The sequence below is a fragment of the Hypomesus nipponensis genome, chromosome 21 (assembly GCF_054491055.1).
Source record: "Hypomesus nipponensis isolate SF chromosome 21, ASM5449105v1, whole genome shotgun sequence".
Lineage (NCBI taxonomy): Eukaryota > Metazoa > Chordata > Actinopteri > Osmeriformes > Osmeridae > Hypomesus > Hypomesus nipponensis.
The window spans coordinates 14122134-14139708 of NC_140381.1; the positions used below are offsets into that span (position 1 = coordinate 14122134).

General features: G+C 40.0%; 1 protein-coding gene across 3 annotated transcripts; it reads right to left on the reverse strand.

Moving 5' to 3' along the window:
• Nucleotides 1–1621: 1621 nt before the first annotated feature.
• Nucleotides 1622–17546, reverse strand: capn1b (calpain 1, (mu/I) large subunit b). Of its 3 annotated transcripts, none has more exons than XM_084685070.1 (23): nucleotides 17391–17546; nucleotides 16249–16276; nucleotides 15173–15419; nucleotides 13864–13933; nucleotides 11281–11399; nucleotides 11039–11172; nucleotides 10542–10710; nucleotides 7820–7903; nucleotides 7604–7689; nucleotides 7300–7374; nucleotides 7002–7162; nucleotides 6557–6726; nucleotides 6291–6302; nucleotides 5167–5378; nucleotides 4871–4910; nucleotides 4725–4790; nucleotides 4300–4357; nucleotides 3990–4054; nucleotides 3411–3479; nucleotides 3171–3249; nucleotides 2778–2891; nucleotides 2619–2677; nucleotides 1622–2380 (listed from the first exon to the last, which is right to left on the reverse strand). In XM_084685070.1, the coding sequence occupies exons 3-23, from the start codon at nucleotides 15416–15418 to the stop codon at nucleotides 2354–2356; spliced, it is 2115 nt and encodes a 704-aa protein (XP_084541196.1). In that variant the 5' UTR covers nucleotide 15419; nucleotides 16249–16276; nucleotides 17391–17546; the 3' UTR covers nucleotides 1622–2353. The 3 variants fall into 3 exon arrangements, with proteins under 3 accessions (XP_084541196.1, XP_084541197.1, XP_084541198.1); XM_084685071.1 differs by having other exon boundaries at nucleotides 16249–16345; nucleotides 17391–17540; XM_084685072.1 differs by lacking the exon at nucleotides 16249–16276 and having other exon boundaries at nucleotides 17391–17544.
• Between the last annotated feature and the right edge of the window lie 29 nt (nucleotides 17547–17575).

Consider the following 17575-nt stretch of genomic DNA (forward strand, 5'->3'; position numbering starts at 1 on the left):
TTTTAATACTGTCTCACCATTTTCTAATTCAGAATCAGAATCAGAATTGGTGTTTATTTGCCATGAAAGTTTACACAAACAAGGAATTTACTTCGGCAGGAGAGCCTAGGCAGCCATTAGCGGCGCCAATTAGAAAGGTTACAAAGCATAACATGAGGAGAGACGAGGAGAGAAAAAGGCAGCCCCCAGACAATGCTCCTAGAGGAGTACAGTGTGGGAACAGGCAAAAACCTCAGCACATAAGCCCACAAATATTTATAACATAACATTACAAAACCTGCAATGGGAAAAGGGGGGGGGGGTAGACCAACAGCATCTGGACCTACAGCCATGATAGCGGCTGGACACAGACCCGCCAGCCACCCAAGGAAACAAGCAGTCAAAGGCGTTGGATGGGGGTGGGGGGGTGGTGGTATCTGTAGTAGGTGAAAGTTAGAGTGTGAGTAGGTCTGGGTTGGCGCCCTCGACCTAGGCCACAATCAGTCCGAGTCTCCCTATGCAGATTGTGTTGGCAAGGAGACGTCCGTGGTCATGACCCGGGTAGAGACCAAGCCACAGATGATGGTCGGGGAGTGGGAAGGGAAGAGCAAGATAGTCTTGCTTCAGCGCTCTCCAGGGGAGTTGCTTTCCAGCAACGGCCTTGGCCAAGGCTTGTGCTGGTCAGGGGGGCCGAAAGTAGATAAGATTGGTGTAGTTGTTTAGACGAGTAGGTGCGACTCAATTTTCACGTCCACCCTTCAGGAAGGCCTCCAACTCCTCGAACCTCCTTTGCTGAGCCGCAAACTTATCCCTGTTGTAATCCATATTCTGCTGTAAGTTCACAGTCAGTGCTCCAACGGCTCTGCCCACCGTATCAATCAGGTCGGGCAGCCTAAGGGGGCTTTTGATGGCTGCAGCCGTTTCCTTTACTTTTCGATATACAAGCCAACCGCCTATTCCAAACAGCAGAAAGCCTGTAATCACGGTTCCGAATATAAAGATGTATTCAACATTCTCAACGGAAAGTGCCGCTAGACACACGACATGCCAATTGTCCCACGCGTCCATCGTTTAGCCAGCTGCGAACGTCCCGTCAGGTTCCCCCGAACCCGAGCTTCTCTTCGAGAAGATGGTGTCAATTGCATTGAGAGACCAGCTAATTAATTCCATGCTTCTAGTTTCGGAGAGAGATGGTGAGAGAGTATCTTGAGACATACAAGACAAGACAAGACAGAGCGAAGCAGGGAAGGTCAGGGAGGGGAGGAGAGAAAAATGCGACCACCTTCGTCGAGAGCCAAGAGAAGAATTCATTGATTGTTGTAACTTCAAACTTTTTTCTGTTTCTCAATCTTTCATTCTTTAATACTTTTAAGGTTTCAAAATGTATGAAAGTCATTAAGATACTCTTTTCATCACTGTTTTAACCTCCATTTTCAACAGTAAGAAAATATCGCAATGCATAACAATGACAGATATACTTTTAACACTTTTTCTCACCATTTTGAGTTAAAGCACATAACTCTTAAAGATTTTGTAAAACCTTCACTATTCAAGCCATCAAAACAATCGTTTCAACTGCTTTCAGCAGTGATTTTCCTTAGCTCAACCGCTCAGCCATCTGACTCCCATAAATAAAAAGCCATTTCAATTTGCAATCACTTTTGTTTAATTACATTAGTCAAACATTCACCTGCCATGTCAATGTGCAACTTTCATTGGCAGGTCTACTTTTCCATTGACAACCTCACCCTCTTTTTAATGTAGGTGTATGTTGTTGAAAACCAGGTGATCTCTTAGTTTGCGGCATTGTCAGGACCATCTACAACACAAATCTCACACTTTTTTGTATGTTCTAAATGTGCGTTGAGATTAAATGTAATTGCACTATAACACATATTAGCTTATCAATTAATGACTAATTGCTGCTACACATCTCTAAAAGTGTTGATCTTCTATTATTGTGTTGATATGCAGGAATTGGCCCCTGTTATATAGATATTGGTATAGCCTGATGAGCTCTTATTACAGGTCATCATGTCAGGAGAGGCACATACTGAGGCATTAGTCATCTGAAGTTAAATATACATTCTAGTACTACCACAAAACCTAACCATGCAGGGATTTACATGTGAACTATCTGTGGACATTTTAAGTATTAATGCTGGAACAGCTGAAATAACATGGATTTTTATAGGCATTTAAAGCTGAAAATAGTAGGATGTAGTCTGTGTATAAGAAGCACAGTACTGTAGCTCCTCCCTGGGGTAGTGGGATGTGCAGCTTCTAGTTGATGGTGCACACTTTCAGGGTGGCCATGTGGTCCTCCATTATTGGAGTTCTCTGTTGTAAACTGGAATATCAATTGTGGAGTACTTCAACCACACATGGTCATGTAGAGCCACTGAGAGAGAAAAAAGTTCTGTCATTTTAAACATATTTCATTTACATGTATACAATTTTATTTAGAAGATGCTTACATACCAATATGTATGTATTACATACCAAAATGTAATTTATTTATCATAAGTAACTGTTTTAGTCAGCGCAAAACATTTTATCAAAATAATTGTAGGTATAACAGTGACGTGTATAGAACAGATTGTGGGGTCTTTGTAATTCAGTGAACAGTGTTTAAATACCTCTGTGATATTCAGTTCAACAGTTCCTGTGTTTTCTCTGTCCAACTCCTGGAAGGCCTCTGTTCACAAAAAAAACCCTCTGTTAATACAAGAAAAATACACAAACAAGATATTTCAAAAACTTCCCAAAACTTTTTAGCGGGGAATCGTGAGACATACTGAACATGGCCTCTAGCTTGACCAGGCAGCAGACAAAGTTGTCAAAGTCGATGACTTCGTTCTCTGCGTATCTGGCAACAAGCACTTGGTTCAGTCGGTTATTAAGTTTGAACCCTGTGGAGAAAAAATATTTTCACACCTAAATTACAATGAAAGGTAGAATATATAGCAGCTATTCTCATCTTTGTGTGGCTTTTTACCAGATGATTGAGGTAAATGAGGATATTAGTAGATGTTAGTGCTATTAGTATCTTATCAGGTCTAAAGAGCAAAGGACAGAAATTATATGAATCGTGAGAAGAAAATGAACAAAAGCATCACTGGCTATAGCCAGTTTACTGTGCTTAGTTTATGGTTGCCATAGATGGAATTGTTTAAGGATAGAATAATCACCAGCAGACTCCAAAGCCAGGCGCATCTCATAAGAGCTCATACATCCTGACTTGTCCATATCAAACTGCCGGAAGATCCCCTGTGCAATGAAAATAAATCCAACTCTAAAAGGTAAGGTTTATGTCAATAACCTTTCAGCAACACTTGAGATAACTCAGATGTATCACAGCTTAGTAGTCACTTTACGTTAATATCACTTAACAGGACAACTATCATGATGGAAATTCTGTGTTGACTCACCAACCACTTTCTGATCTTGTTCCACAGACTCTGAAACTCAACTATGCCAAGGCGAGCGCTGCCGTCTTTCTGTGTATCATGTGAGTAAAGGTTTATGAGATACAAGAAAACCCCTTGAAATCTCAAAGGTTTAACAACAGGTACTGTCTGTATGCTATACAGTACAGCCATGGGACATTTTATGTACAGTGCATATCTCGGTCAGAAAGAATAGCAAATGGTATGGAGGCCACTAGGAGGAAAACCTTTCTACAAAGTGGGCTTTGATAATGAAACAAACTGTTGTTTTCTAAAAACTGCATACTGTAGCTCTGTTGAGGCCTAATATACAACTTAACATATGCATTTCCAGATGCACAATTCACGTCCATTACTTAAAAAGACACAAGGAGAACTACAAGTGACACCCTAGACATTAGTGTAGTTGTTGTCATAACAACACCTCACCGAGGGCTTGTCCTAATAACAAAGTAGCTTCAAAGTGCTACAGCATGTAATGAGTCACAAACCTTAATGATGATTACTGTTCAGGACTGTACAGTTGAAATATATAACAAATGTTATGGTTAGGAAGGATACATCCATGAGGCTGACCATGCCTCTGCAGGATTCCATGCTGAACCCATCAGTCTTCAGGTCCCTATCTTCATAGGTACAAAAACACAGAGATGATTGTGAACTTTAGTAAAACGAGTTGCTAGAGCAGTAGTTCTCTGACTTGTGACTTGCTTTAGAGAAAGTAACAGCAACTCTGACTGGAAGAAAGTTCCCCACTATCCCTTCATTTTGTATATACCTGAATGGGGGAAATACATCATGACAGGAGCACAGGACATGCAGTAAGCAGTTCTGCTTCTGAAAAGTGTGACCTGAACATTCAGGCACTTACGTTTGGACACCACCCTGTTGAGGATGGTCCTGAGTTCACAAACGGATATTTCCATGTCCTAAAATATAACGCATTATTATTTTATCCAACAGCTTGTCTAGATTCAGAAGATAAGATTTACAAATGTTCAATTTCAACTAACAAGCAATGTTGTTGCAATCTGTTTTTTGTTCCAACTTAATGCCTCAAATCTGAATGCAATCATTTAATAACCAAATTATGCACTGAGATCTTTAGTCTTAGACCCAATTTGCCTTCAGCAACAATTTCATTTCATTTCAATACTCCATGCATGTAAATCTGACTAAATCCATTAAAACAAAAACACTTGATTGTGGAAAAGCACAATTATTGTGTTTACCAAAATGTCAGATTGAACATATTGTTACTTTATTTATTTTTTACAACAAAAAAACAGAACTCACCTCCCCAGATAGCTGAGCAAACATAGCTCTGAATGAATCATCAATGTCACACTCTGAGATTTCCCCCTATCAAAAACAGGCTGTTAGTTGTGCCCGGCCTTATCGTAGAACACAAAAAGAAATATTTTACAAATTAGCAGCCTTACTTCATCTTCAAAGATTGCCACCACATCATCATCCATTTCCCTAAAAAGGATCAATAACAGTGGTCAACTATTATTAGTTACAAGCATAATAATGCAACATTGCATATCATGTTTGGGTATGAGATTTTTTTTTCTAAAGCATGCAGGCCTTAGACCAAAACATGACTTTTAACTGTAGCTACAATTTTTTTTTATCTACTTAGAAACTGAGGGTATCCCCCTTTTTATCATTCAGATTTTTACATTTGAAGCTGAGATGCCAATCCTACACTGAATTACATTCCAGAGACACTTACTCTGTGTCTGACTGTTTTTCGGTGAAGATCCTGAGGACGAAGTCAGCCTCTTTCCCAGGTTCGAAGGTGGAGGGGACCACCAGGTACTCCCCAGGGGGCAGGCGCAGGCGGGTGCTCACCTCCCGCAGGTTAATGAACGTTTCGGAGCGTGCACACGAGGAATGACGCAGGAAGAAGTCCTTCTTCAGGTGGACATTCTGGCTACCCTTGAACTGGTAGTAGATGTTTGGTTAGATACATAGTCAGGGCTGTACTGTATATTGAAATTAGTGCTGTCAAACGATTAAAATATTTAATCGCGATTAATCGCATTAATGTCATAGTTAACTCGCGATTAATAACAATTAATCGCACATTTTTATCTATTCTAAATGTCCCTTGATTTCTTTTTGTCCCTTTCTTTTTTCAAATTTTAATGCTCTTATCAACATGGAAAAGTGGTTCGGATTGTTTTGTGCAAATATTTTTTTTATTGAAAACAACATTGCAATCGCCTGGCTTTGACGAGGGGGCGGAGAATTCGCATCAGCTGTGTGCTTGGCCATCAAGTGGTATTTCAGACTGGACGTGCTGCAATGATAGCTCAGTTTACAACGACAAAACACACAGATCACTTTGGTCTTGTCAATGGAACCATTTGGCAACTTTTTAAAAGTAAACTTTCCATTCAGAATGGCATCCATTTCGGCGTCTCGCGCTCGCCATCCACTCAAAAATTCTCTGGCCTACTACCAGAGAATGTCTAATATCCGTAAACAGGCTCTGCTACTACTCTTTAGCCGGCTCGCAAGTTAAACAAGTGTGTGTGGCGTGCCTGTTGTTTTGTTTCCGGTCTAGCTAGATCCGGTGTGGTGTTGTAGTTTTCCTAACGTCGGCAGTTGTTGCAACAGCATGTGAAAAAAAACTACAAAGTTTGCGAGGCCAAAAAGAGCGTTAATTGCGCGATAAAAAAATTGACGCCGTTAATAACGCGTTAAACTGACAGCACTAATTGAAATATAGTGAGTGTGTGTCTGGGTATGATTGTATGCACACATACAGGACAGAATTTGTGTCTACACATGGGTGTATGCGTTTGACAACATTTGGGCATTTCATTCTATCCATTTTCAAGTGTGGAATACCTCCTCAGGAATCTGTGAACATGACAAATAGAAAGAACAAGTCAATACTTACATATAAAACGTGGGGACATTTTTAATGGGGCTTAAATACTAATAAATTCTAATAATTATACAAATAACATAATAATTCAATATTTAAATCACTAAATTATGTATTCATCTGTGACAGCCCATCAATCCAACACTTAAACACCTAACCATGATTCTACAAGGAGCTGTCAGATGGTTCACATGTTGTTGTCACATGGCGACCTTTGACCCCCTACCTCGTAGATGGCAAAGCCAATGGTGTGCATGTCCTGGCCTTGACGGCGGTAGCGGCGCCTGTCCTTCTGCATGAGAGCCACCAAGAAGCTGCAGGCCACCTCGTCATCTTCTGGGTCATCATCTTCCTCCAGCAGCGTTATCTTGTACTGGGGATTGATCCAATAGGTGTCTACCCAGAAGGAAAAACAGAGAAGATGAGGGGTTGTTGATAATACAGGACATAAATTATGTCATGCAGGAAGGTCATTAACCTTAAAAGTTCCTTAGCTACAGCTGAACTGTACATCTGGGCTCCCTCCCAGAGGAACATAACCACTAGACCATACATGGTTGGCTTACCAGCATAATCTACATCTTATTTATATGCTAAACAATATCATTTCTGTCGAGGATCCTTAACGTAATATAATCCTCATTCTACGATCATCTATATGGCTCTCTCACTCGGGTGATTTCTGCATCCCCCCGCGGTGCTGCCTCGTCTCCAGCCTCCGTCGAACTTGACGGTGTTCCAGAAACTCTGGTTGTCCTCACTGAGGGCGTCAGCCGTCAGGTTACAAATCTCTAGCCTGGAAAACTGACGCAGGAACTCCTGGAAGGACATCCTGGACAGGGACAGGCAAGAGGGCAAGAGGGAGAAAGGGAGAGGGTGAGGAACAGCAGAAATTGAGTGTAAAAAGAGTCTAGAGTGGTCCATGTGACTAGATTAACTTTTGTCAGACTAAATCCCCAGACATTTTACCAGAATTCCCCATCCTCCATGCGGCAGTGCATGTCTTCTCTCTCAGATGAGTCAATAGCGTCCCACTCCGGTGAACTACGGGAAACAACACAGTAGAATAAGGAATGACAGAAACACACACACAAAGAAAGAGAGTTATAACAGGTGGTGTGATAAAAGATGATGAAATAAACTCATATCAAATTCGAATTAATCATTTTATTCAACCATATACACAAGTCACACAGTGGGTGAAAGCCTTGGGTGCAGTTCCAAGCAGCAGAGCAGTATAACAGATACCCTAAATTCTAATTCACAAACTCACTTATCACTCCAGGCTCCGGTCCACTCGACCTGACCCCAGGGGTTTCTGATTCGTATCAGCCTCTCCGTTTGACCGCGGTAGTTCACCTTGCAACAATCATGCTCATACAACTTAACATTGATATTTTTCATATTATTTGTTGTAATACCTTCACTGATGTCTCATTGTCAGTTCTACCTTAGTCAGTAAAACACTTCCACTGTGTTTCTCCCTCACCTGCTTCAGCCCTGTGACGGAGTAGGCGTGGCCTTTCACTAGCTTCTTGAAGGTCACAGCCTCCATATCAAAGGCACTGGTAATCTGATAGGAATAAAGACAGATCAATAAAGCTTAATTTATATTTATGTCGCCGACACTTTTGAAATGGTCGCCGACAAAAAAAAAGTGTCGCTCAGGCTGCTGCATTTATACTTCGGCAAACACATAGCTATGGTTACATTGTTTACGCTTTGTAGTCTAGGTGATTGATCGGAGAAAATGGCTGTAGCAAATTTTGAGAGGCATTATAAAAGGTTTGGATATGTTCTAACTTGCTCTGCCAATCTCTCCTTTATCCCTTCCATCTTAAAAAGCTGTTGAGCGTTCACTGAAAATTCAAAACAATGCAGTCAACGATGCGTGCCGTCTATCTAGCCAATCACACTTGCGCGACACTATGTGACGACATCAACGGCAGTAAAAATTTCTCCTGGTAGGTGACACTTTCAAGCGACGGTTAAAAGTGTCGACCGTGACACCATTTTTGTCGGTGACCTTTTCAAAAGTGTCTGCGACCTAAGTATAAATTTAGCCTGACGTTGTCATACTCATAATTCTAGTCAGAATATGAGTCTGAAAACTCTCAGTTGGGCTGTGACTATGGGGCGTGTTTCAACCGAACTCGTAAAACAAATGCCTCTACTCTCAATTGGATAGACCTACCCAGGTGAAAAAAAAGTATACTTATAAGAGTATTTCAAGCATATTCACATTTTCAATAGTACATTTTAAATATACAAAGAAAAAGTGTACTATCTGAAAATATATAAAAAGTATACTACCATCATGCTTTTACCAATTGTAAAGGTAATACGTAAAACACACTTAAAAAAATTGTACTATAGTACACTTTTAGTAAATATATTATAAAAAAATATACTTGAAGTAAAACGTATATGTAATTTCTAAAGTGTACAACTGGAACTTTGTGTTTAAACATTATTTGTATATTGTAGAATGCATGCTAAAAATTATCTTTGTAACAATGCACTTAAAGCTTACTTTAAAAATAAACATTTTAATATGCTGAAATGTTAGGATATTTTAAGTTAATTTCAAAGTCCCTTGTACTAAAGCACAATTTAAAGTATATTAAGTGCACTCTTACGTGCTAAAGTGGAACAACTTCAAGTATACTTAGTATACTTTAAGTATACGGCTATGTCCATATACTTAAAGTGTACTAAGTATACTTGAAGTTGTTCCACTTTAGCACGTAAAAGTGCACTTAATATACTTTAAATTGTGCTTTAGTACAATTTAATTACAACTTAAATATATTAAGTACAAAATAAGTTGTTCCAAAATAGCACACTTCAAATTAACTAATCATTCAATAACTTGAAGTATACTGATGATTAATCACTCTTAAAGTATACTCGAGTATGCTAAGATTTAGTATACTTAGCATATTTTTTTTTTACCTGGGTACAACCAATCAGAGCAACGTAATATCTTGTTTGTTGAAAACGAATTCAACCCAAGGGCTCTTTCATGACGTTGTTGATTACGTTACTGTTGATCATCTGTCCATGATCGTACAAAGCCCGCCCTGGCAATTTCATTGGTCTGCCCAGATCCTGGTTTTATGTAGTTGTTCCCAATACGAGACCCTCCAGACCCAACTTCCCGACCAAATTTTTTTGTGGGCGGGGAGAAGTTGGGCTGGCAGGCAGGCTAGTATAAATTAGGCTTAAGATACAAAATAACCAAATTCAAATTTCCACTTGTTCCCATTGTCCTACTGCCCTTATTTGTTTAGCTACCCACACAGAGCTAAATTCAAATTCCAATGGCATTTATATAGGGCCCTGTGCAGAAGTCATAGGCACCCAAGATTTTTTACATAAATATTGTCTTATATGTATTTAAAAAATGGTCTTCTGTCTTTGTGCGGCAGTATAAAACGTTTTGCAAAAATATTAGTTTAGTGTTTTCGTTTCATTATTTCTTAAAGCATTTTCACTTTTTTATTGTGTTTAAGACTCTTGCACAGGACTGTACATGTGATTTGTATTCATTTAGCAGATGCTATCATCCAAAGCGACATACAAATAGTGCACATACAGTAGATAATCAATAACCATAAGTGCACAATTTTAAAAGTATTTCACTGGTTAGAGCCAAGGATTGGTCTGTATCTTCCTCCTCTCAACTACAATATTACATACTGTATATCTCATATTAGTGAGATGGACAGTGCAACAAAAACATAATATCTCAAGTATACCAACATCGTAAACTATTTCGTAGCTGCAGTCTGTTTACAGAGAAAGTGTTACATCAGGGACAGTTTGGCGGACACCGCAAGAAGTGACAAGAAGCTAAGTGCAGCTTACAGTGCCCTCAGGGTAACTGATAAGTTTGAATAAAGATGCGTCTTCAGAACTTGTTGGAAGGAAGGTAGTGACTATGAGTTGCATAGATAGATCGAGAGATCATTCCACCACTGGGGAGCTCGAAAGGAGAAGCAGGAGGAAAAGGTGCCAGTCCTGTTGACCACGGTAAAGGTAAGGGCCAGGGTTTATGTTCCCGACCCTGGCAGCCACTGGAGCCTGCTTCCCCTTCAACACTTCTCATTCTCATTCTGGTGGAATGATCTCCCTGTCCTCCTCAGCAGGGGAGTTGTGTGTAAGTACTGACTGTTTGTTTCAGGCTGTGACCTAGCAAAGCCACTTACGTCGATGGAGCAGCCCAGCAGAGATCCTCTCTCCAGGGCTTTTCCTATGATGCGGTGAAGGTCTTTGGGGGCTTTGCGGAGTTCATACATTTCCGCCACGCCGCCAGTGAAGTCCTCAAATCCCTCAGTGGTGCTGCCTCCTGATAGGGCCTCGTACGAGCCGGTCAGCCTATGACAAACACAACACAGCAGCAGGTATGAAAAGGTTAAAAGTAGGATGTCGTATTAGTAGTATTTAAGTAGGATGTTGCCCCTTACTTAATGTGTTATGCAAAAAAGCCACAGAAACCTTCATTTACAATCTAGTAATTTGAGTACAAGAGTATGTAAGGGTCCTTTTACTGTTGGAGATAACGCATATGGAAACTATTTCATTCAGCACAGTTTTTTCTTTTAGGTTAACCATTTGATTGAAGTCAACATTGTGGTTCAAAACTAAAGTCAACTTAAAATGTATTTCACAAACAATAGCTGAGATTTTTCACTAATGATATTACTTGGCGTAGGCTTTCTCAATCAGGGCACTCCAGAATTCATTCCCTTCGGCGGAGTGAACAAACATGAGCTCTCCATCTTTGACAGGTAATCGGTCATCAATGACGACATCCACCCATTCTCCAAATTGCCAGAACTACAAACAAACAAGCAGTTGTTTCTATAAAATCTCACCATCTTCCAGAAATGAATGAGTTGAAAAAGTGAGAATTACAGATAGACACATTGGAAAGACTGTTAGTACCTGGAAATGAAAAATACCAGCGTAGTTATCTTCGAATGTTTGGCCATGAGGGACCACTCTGTTTAGTAGCTTCTCATTAAGGGTGAGGGAGGCAATGGCTGCTAGGAGCCAGCAGTCGCCTAGCAAGAAAGAGAGCAAAAGAGAGAGAACTATGAAACCATTGATATTAAGTGCAGGACTGGCTTGATTTGAGTCTAAGATCATGGCCAAGGTGAAGTCTCTTTACAGGAGAATACTGTACACACGTGAGGGAACGTAGGATCAATTCTTGGCTCGCTGAGGTTGCCTTAATACAAATGAATCCTGAACTTCATGATCATTCTGAAACATTCCATTGGATGGGTATTTTGTTGACTGTGATTATACACACCATATTCTTTCAAATTGGGTTTTAAGACCCAAAAGCTGATCCTATCCCTGGCAGTGTAACTTGACATACCACACACATTCTACAGAACCACACACATTCTGATGATATGCAACTGTTTGATGTGCAGTCATAATTCTCCTACTAAGAAAAGCATTCTCAACGAACACATTAGAAACAGTTGAAAGTTATCTTTGTCAACTGTAGACACCCTTCTAAACCTCAACTACATTAGCAGTGGGCTGCTATGAAGCACATGTCATCAGTGCACCTCTGAGACAAGGGATGGGAGGCCCAATTCCCATCTTTGCACCACCATTAGCAACATGCCTGGAAATGGTCAATGGTTAGAAGCCATCCATCAAGCTGTTGACAGTAAATGCTTTAAACTATCCATCAGTCACAATGAAATATTAACCTTGCAACCAAGTTAAAGTGCATAAGCCACTCACTGGGCTGCAAGGAAATGCTGATTATACAGTACCGAGTTGTAATAGATTTAGTGCTGTGCTTCAGGAAAATGCTGCTGTAGACTATGCTATGATAAAGGACAATGGCAACTCACTGAAGAACGACTTCAAGGTCTTTAACATCCTTGGTGGAGTTGTAGTTTTGACTGTTACTATGGGTTAAAATCTAATTTAAACAACTCTCATAACTATACTATACCCTTTACATTTGTAGAGCCCTGTCTCCAAATGACAGAGGAGCCAAAAAGCGTGTTTTCTTTCATCACATCACCAACTCAAAACAATACTTTGTATGCTTGTAATTTCCCAAAACCAACATTAGGTGGAACCCACACACTACTACATTACCATGAAAAAGTCAACTCATGCCCGGGGCAGCAGAGAGGAGTTTATGTGTGAAGGCTGGGGCTTACGACCTATGTTAAACATTATACATCATTATACATACATTAAACAAAATACTGAGAATACCGGTCAGGTAACCCGACACTGACCAGAGAGCACAGTTAGCACAGAAAAGCTTGTCTAATTGTCCGTTGGTCTTGTATATTGTTCCTGGAACTACTGAAAAACCAGTTAGTCCGAGTTCCTCTAAGTACTTAGCTAATTTAACAAAATCCTGAACTCAAACTTGCTAGGCTTCTTCCACCATGTTTTGAACCCACGCTAGAGTGCAATTAAAAACGACATTTCTGTTTATACACCCTCTTTTACATTATGCACAGACTACACTACACCTACTGTGTTTCTGCACAGCACTCCCCTCTTTAGTTCAACAATTTTCTGACTCACCAGAGAATCCCAACCACACCCACACATATCAATCCAGTGAGTCAGCCAGGGTCATTCCAGTATCACTACTAGTCATTCCACAAGACAGTCTGTCTTCACTTTAAGCTACTCTGAGGTATTTTAAAGTTTTTCATTTTAAAGGAGTTAGGGTTACATGTATGTTGTATGTGATATGTAGTTCTACAATCATGTCATTGGATCAGCATTCATTATGTAACTTAACTCTCAAATAAAACTGTGATAGGTGGGGCATTTTCTTCTATGGTTAAATCACTCCCAACTAATTAAAATGTCAAACAGAAGCTGTAAATCCATTTCAGGGTTATTTGCGAAATGCTAAAGCTATCTGTCCAGCATATTAGTTGTGGCCATTTTAAGTATTGTTACATTCTCTGTAGTAATTAACCAGCGCTATTATTTTGGATAAGTGGCTACAGTGCCTACTGTCAACTTAGTTCATTCATTCATATTAATTCATTCAACAATCAGTTTCCAGGCACAGCCGTTTTGAAAACCCTGCTACAAATGAGTGTGGAGATACTGCTGAGACGCAACAAGGCTTTGAGTACCCAAAATATCAACAAAGTCTCCTTTCACTACCATTTCCTCTTCAATAGTCGTCAGAGGGAGTGTGAAGACAACTCCCTGTCAGAAAGAACAACTAAATAAACAAACGATAAGAGACAGTCATTGCCTCAACAAAATGCAAGTTTTCCTCTTTTCTCTCTTTATACATTTCCAGCACTGTCTTCCACCAGAGTATATCGGGTGCATGAAACAAACAAATGTTCTGGCAGGCTTCCATTTGATTGTGTTGCATGACAAATACAGGAAAAGAAGATGATTAAGGGAAAATTAGTACAACAAAAAGTTTGTTTTGGAGACTAAACATTAGATACAACGATTTTAAAACACCCATTTCAAAGTCCCATTTTTTCCTTTGCACAGACCTACCTAGTGCTCCTTGACAAATATCAGTTCTGGTTGCCCCACCGACAATAAACTTGGGGCTGTCTGAGAGCTCCTGTTGACAGAGAACAGACAGTTAAGACAGGGAAAAGCGGTTTCCACACATACATTTAAGACACAAATAAAGGTCATCATTGGAGGTAAACATTGGTAACCAATACTCATAATTAAGACACAACTGTGCATCCAGCCAACCCAATCTCTGCTTATCTTAAATCCACCCTCAGTTCTTGACTTGAGAAGTTGAATGTAATCTAGTGTAAGAGATGGAGAGGGAGTTTGGCCAGCAGCGAGCCGTTGATACCATTTAACAACTTGTGCTGTTTGCTCATATATACACAAGTGGCACCTGTTGTGGGAGCTATGTCTGGGATGTAGGTCTCCACTGTTCACTACCCAGCTAGAATCACTTACAGAAATGCCCCCCACCCCACACACACACACACACACACACACACAAAGTTCTGGTTCATTACTTCTGCAAATAATCAGCAGTGTCATCACATGCTGGAGGGATGAGGCATTTTTTCTGTCGACTGGACTTGCCCAGCACAAAATTTCTGTCCACTGCCAATACAACGTCAGAACTACTAGTCTATGATCAGGCAACAGTGATTAGCCTATTTGCTATTAGGTATCAACAAATATCTGCTAAACATTAAATCCTAAATCATGAAAGACTTGCCTCTGTGCAGAGACAATTTGCTGCAAGGTCTGACTGACAAAGTGTTAAGGTGTATGTGACTATACTGTATCTGCCGATCACAGATTTCTTACACTTCCTATAGATTCCCACAGTTCACAAAACGAACCACAGTCTAACCAGTAGTAATGTATTGTTTTCTTAAGCAGGTGAGAGTAAAAAACTTTCTGCAGGCCACATTAGCTGGAGGAGCACAACAGCTGACATGATTGTGGGACCGATTTGAACTGGAATTCTACTGAATTGAAATGTTCACAGAATGCCTTTGTTGTTTGTTTCTTATTAAAAAAAAAATATTTATACAAGAAGAGTAGGCATCACACTCCTCCTCACAAGACAGAAGGACTAACACAAATTGGGTAACAGGGCTGGTATTTGAACTCCCATCTCCAAGGCATTTGGGAGTGGGAGAAGATCTAGGAGATAAGTATACCAGTAGTACATTTCTCCTTTCAGTCAAACATTTAAATATTTCACAGAACCCATCAATAATCTGTGTATGACTTTGTATGTTGGACACAAGAACTTCAAAAGGTCCTACTACACACAAAGCATAAATTAGTCAAATGAAGGTTGAGGTTCTTGTCTTACTGTAGGCCTCATCCATTTGACACCCCGGGTTTTGGACGAGTTGGGCGCCAGTTCTTTGAAGCCCAGGGAGGGGGGCTCAGCTGGGAAGCTTGGGTCCTCAAACAGACGGCCACTTTCCAGGCACTCCTGCCTCAGGGCCTCATAATCCTGGTTCAGGAACTTCTGCGCCCGCTCGTTGGTCCCCATCCCCTCCGCCTGCAGTCTGTCCTCCTGTATGCGTGCTGAGATCCCTCTGAAGGGGTACATTCTGACGTGCACACAAATAAGGCATGTGAGAACGTTAAAGTATGCATGTGAAGGGTGTGTGTGCTCACAATAAAAGGGGGTACAAGTTTTCATGCATGCGTGTCTGCGTTGGTGCCAAAGGGTGCTTATTTGGGTGGATTGGTATGTGTTTGACTTGGTCCTGGTGTGAGAATGTGTTTGTTATGGAGCAAGGAAGCCAGAAGCGAGGATATAAATAGCATCTGCTGGACAAAGTAGCAGGCCGCACAACATCACTGAGGGGTGTGGGACAAATCATGGTCAGGCTCATTATCAGAAAAAGCTTTCAGCAAAGCCTTTCAACAAGACAAAGTAGATGCTGAGGACATGGCCAAAAACAAATCCACACCCTATAGGCACTTCAATCGTTTAAAGATTTTATGGCTTCTTACTAGAATCTTGCTATAAACATCTAGGAAAGCTCGTTGTTAATGTATTTCTGATGTGCTGTCTAAAGCACATGATGACCATGTTTTAAGAGTTAGAATCATGTTGATGAATCAAGACAATTAATAATGTAAGAAAACCACTCTTCCAATCAGTGGTTTTCACCATCATGCTACCTTAATAATTAATGAAACAGCAGCAATCAAGTATAATTGATTCTTTTCACATTGTTCTCCAACTGTGGACCGGTATTGAATGCTTTTGCTTTGCATGCAGATTGTGACAAACTTCTTACATTGCAATGCATGTTTTAACAGGTGAGTGAGTTATGTAAGAGGAGTCAAGGATGAAGTATTGTCCAGGAAACGTCAGGGGACACTATTAGTATCGGACTTATTCAATCATATATCACTACAGAATCTTACCTGAGCTCCGTGGTTTGGGGGTGGAAGGCTTGCGGGAAAAGTAAGGACTGGTCAGTTTATGATTCAATCAACATGGATGCAGAATTGTACATTATTCCTACACAGTCATGCAAAGCAGAAAAAAGTATGTTTTCAATGATTTGTACCTTTTTTGTTTGGTTTTTAGTGGGCTACAGGGGAGTCTGGAAATACAGTGTTACTAAATATGTTTAGTTTAAAGAATTAGCCCACAAGAAAGTTTTGTAAGCCTTAAGATAACCGTGTTAACTTGTGACAATCAAGATCATGCTCACTAACCCAAGATCCTTAAACCATTACCCTGCCCTAAAACATATTGATCAAGCTTCATCTCATTTCCTGTTCAAAATCCTAACTGCAATGTTTACGTCTGCTATTTGTTATGGATTTTATCCTCAACATACTTTGTCATTGCTGTGGTAAACCTGGCCTAAAACCCTGATTCAAAGAATTTGTAAAGAAGTAGGCCTACTACATGTTTATATAAACACTTATGTATTTATTTCATTATTGATCAATACTTTTAGTTTAGTACCATTGCTACAGTAGGAGCTAGGCCTACCGCTCAAATCGTTCATACTCCAAATCCTTTTGGACTTTTCCAGGACAAACGTTTATGCTAAATGCAAAAAATGTAGCGGGAATTGATGAATGAGAAGATGTATTGAAAGACGATTTAATCAAATGCTGATTGAGCTTCATTAAGATTTAGTTTTAATCAAGAGTTCTAAAACATCTAATCTGTTATCATCTAATCTAATGCTAAATGCAAAACTTTGACGCCATTAACTTTTAGCAGAAAGATTTCCATTTCATGTGTTTGTCTTATGAAACACTTGTGCATCCCTGCTCCTGTAGCCTATACAGCACCAAGTGTACTACTGTAGGTAGGCTACTGCTGTGAGCATCATCATACCGCGACACGATCACGTCGTTGAAACAGTAAGTTAGCATTATAAAGTTAATGGAATCCGTTTAACGTGCAAGTTAGAAGTAGGCTATTTGTTTAACGTATGATAACTGAGTTTGTAAACCTTTAGACACCAATTGGTAAGTTAACTGAATGAATCTGCACACACACAAATTCATTTGACATTCAAATTCCAAATTTGTATGCAACTCACCACAAGCTCAATTTTCGACGTTTACTTGTCATACAACTCTTAGTTATGTTGAATATGATAAATTGATATAAACTGTAGACAACAACTAAGCTGAATGAATCAGTTTCTCAGTGCTGCAGTGTTGTGCCCTGCCCATCTATGGGGAGGAGTTAGCATCAATGACACCACAAAGCGTGCAGTTAAAG

What these genes read in the sequence shown, in the direction of transcription:
- capn1b (XM_084685070.1), bottom strand. Translation starts at nt 15,418, where the DNA reads ATGTACCCCTTCAGAGGGATCTCAGCACGCATACAGGAGGACAGACTG. An exon ending in TATTTGTCAAGGAGCACTAG is followed by an intron (nt 11,400 to 13,863) that starts GTAGGTCTGTGC and finishes CTTTCTTGCTAG; the next exon opens with GCGACTGCTGGCTCCTAGCA. An exon ending in TGGCAATCTTTGAAGATGAA is followed by an intron (nt 4,791 to 4,870) that starts GTAAGGCTGCTA and finishes TGTTTTTGATAG; the next exon opens with GGGGAAATCTCAGAGTGTGA.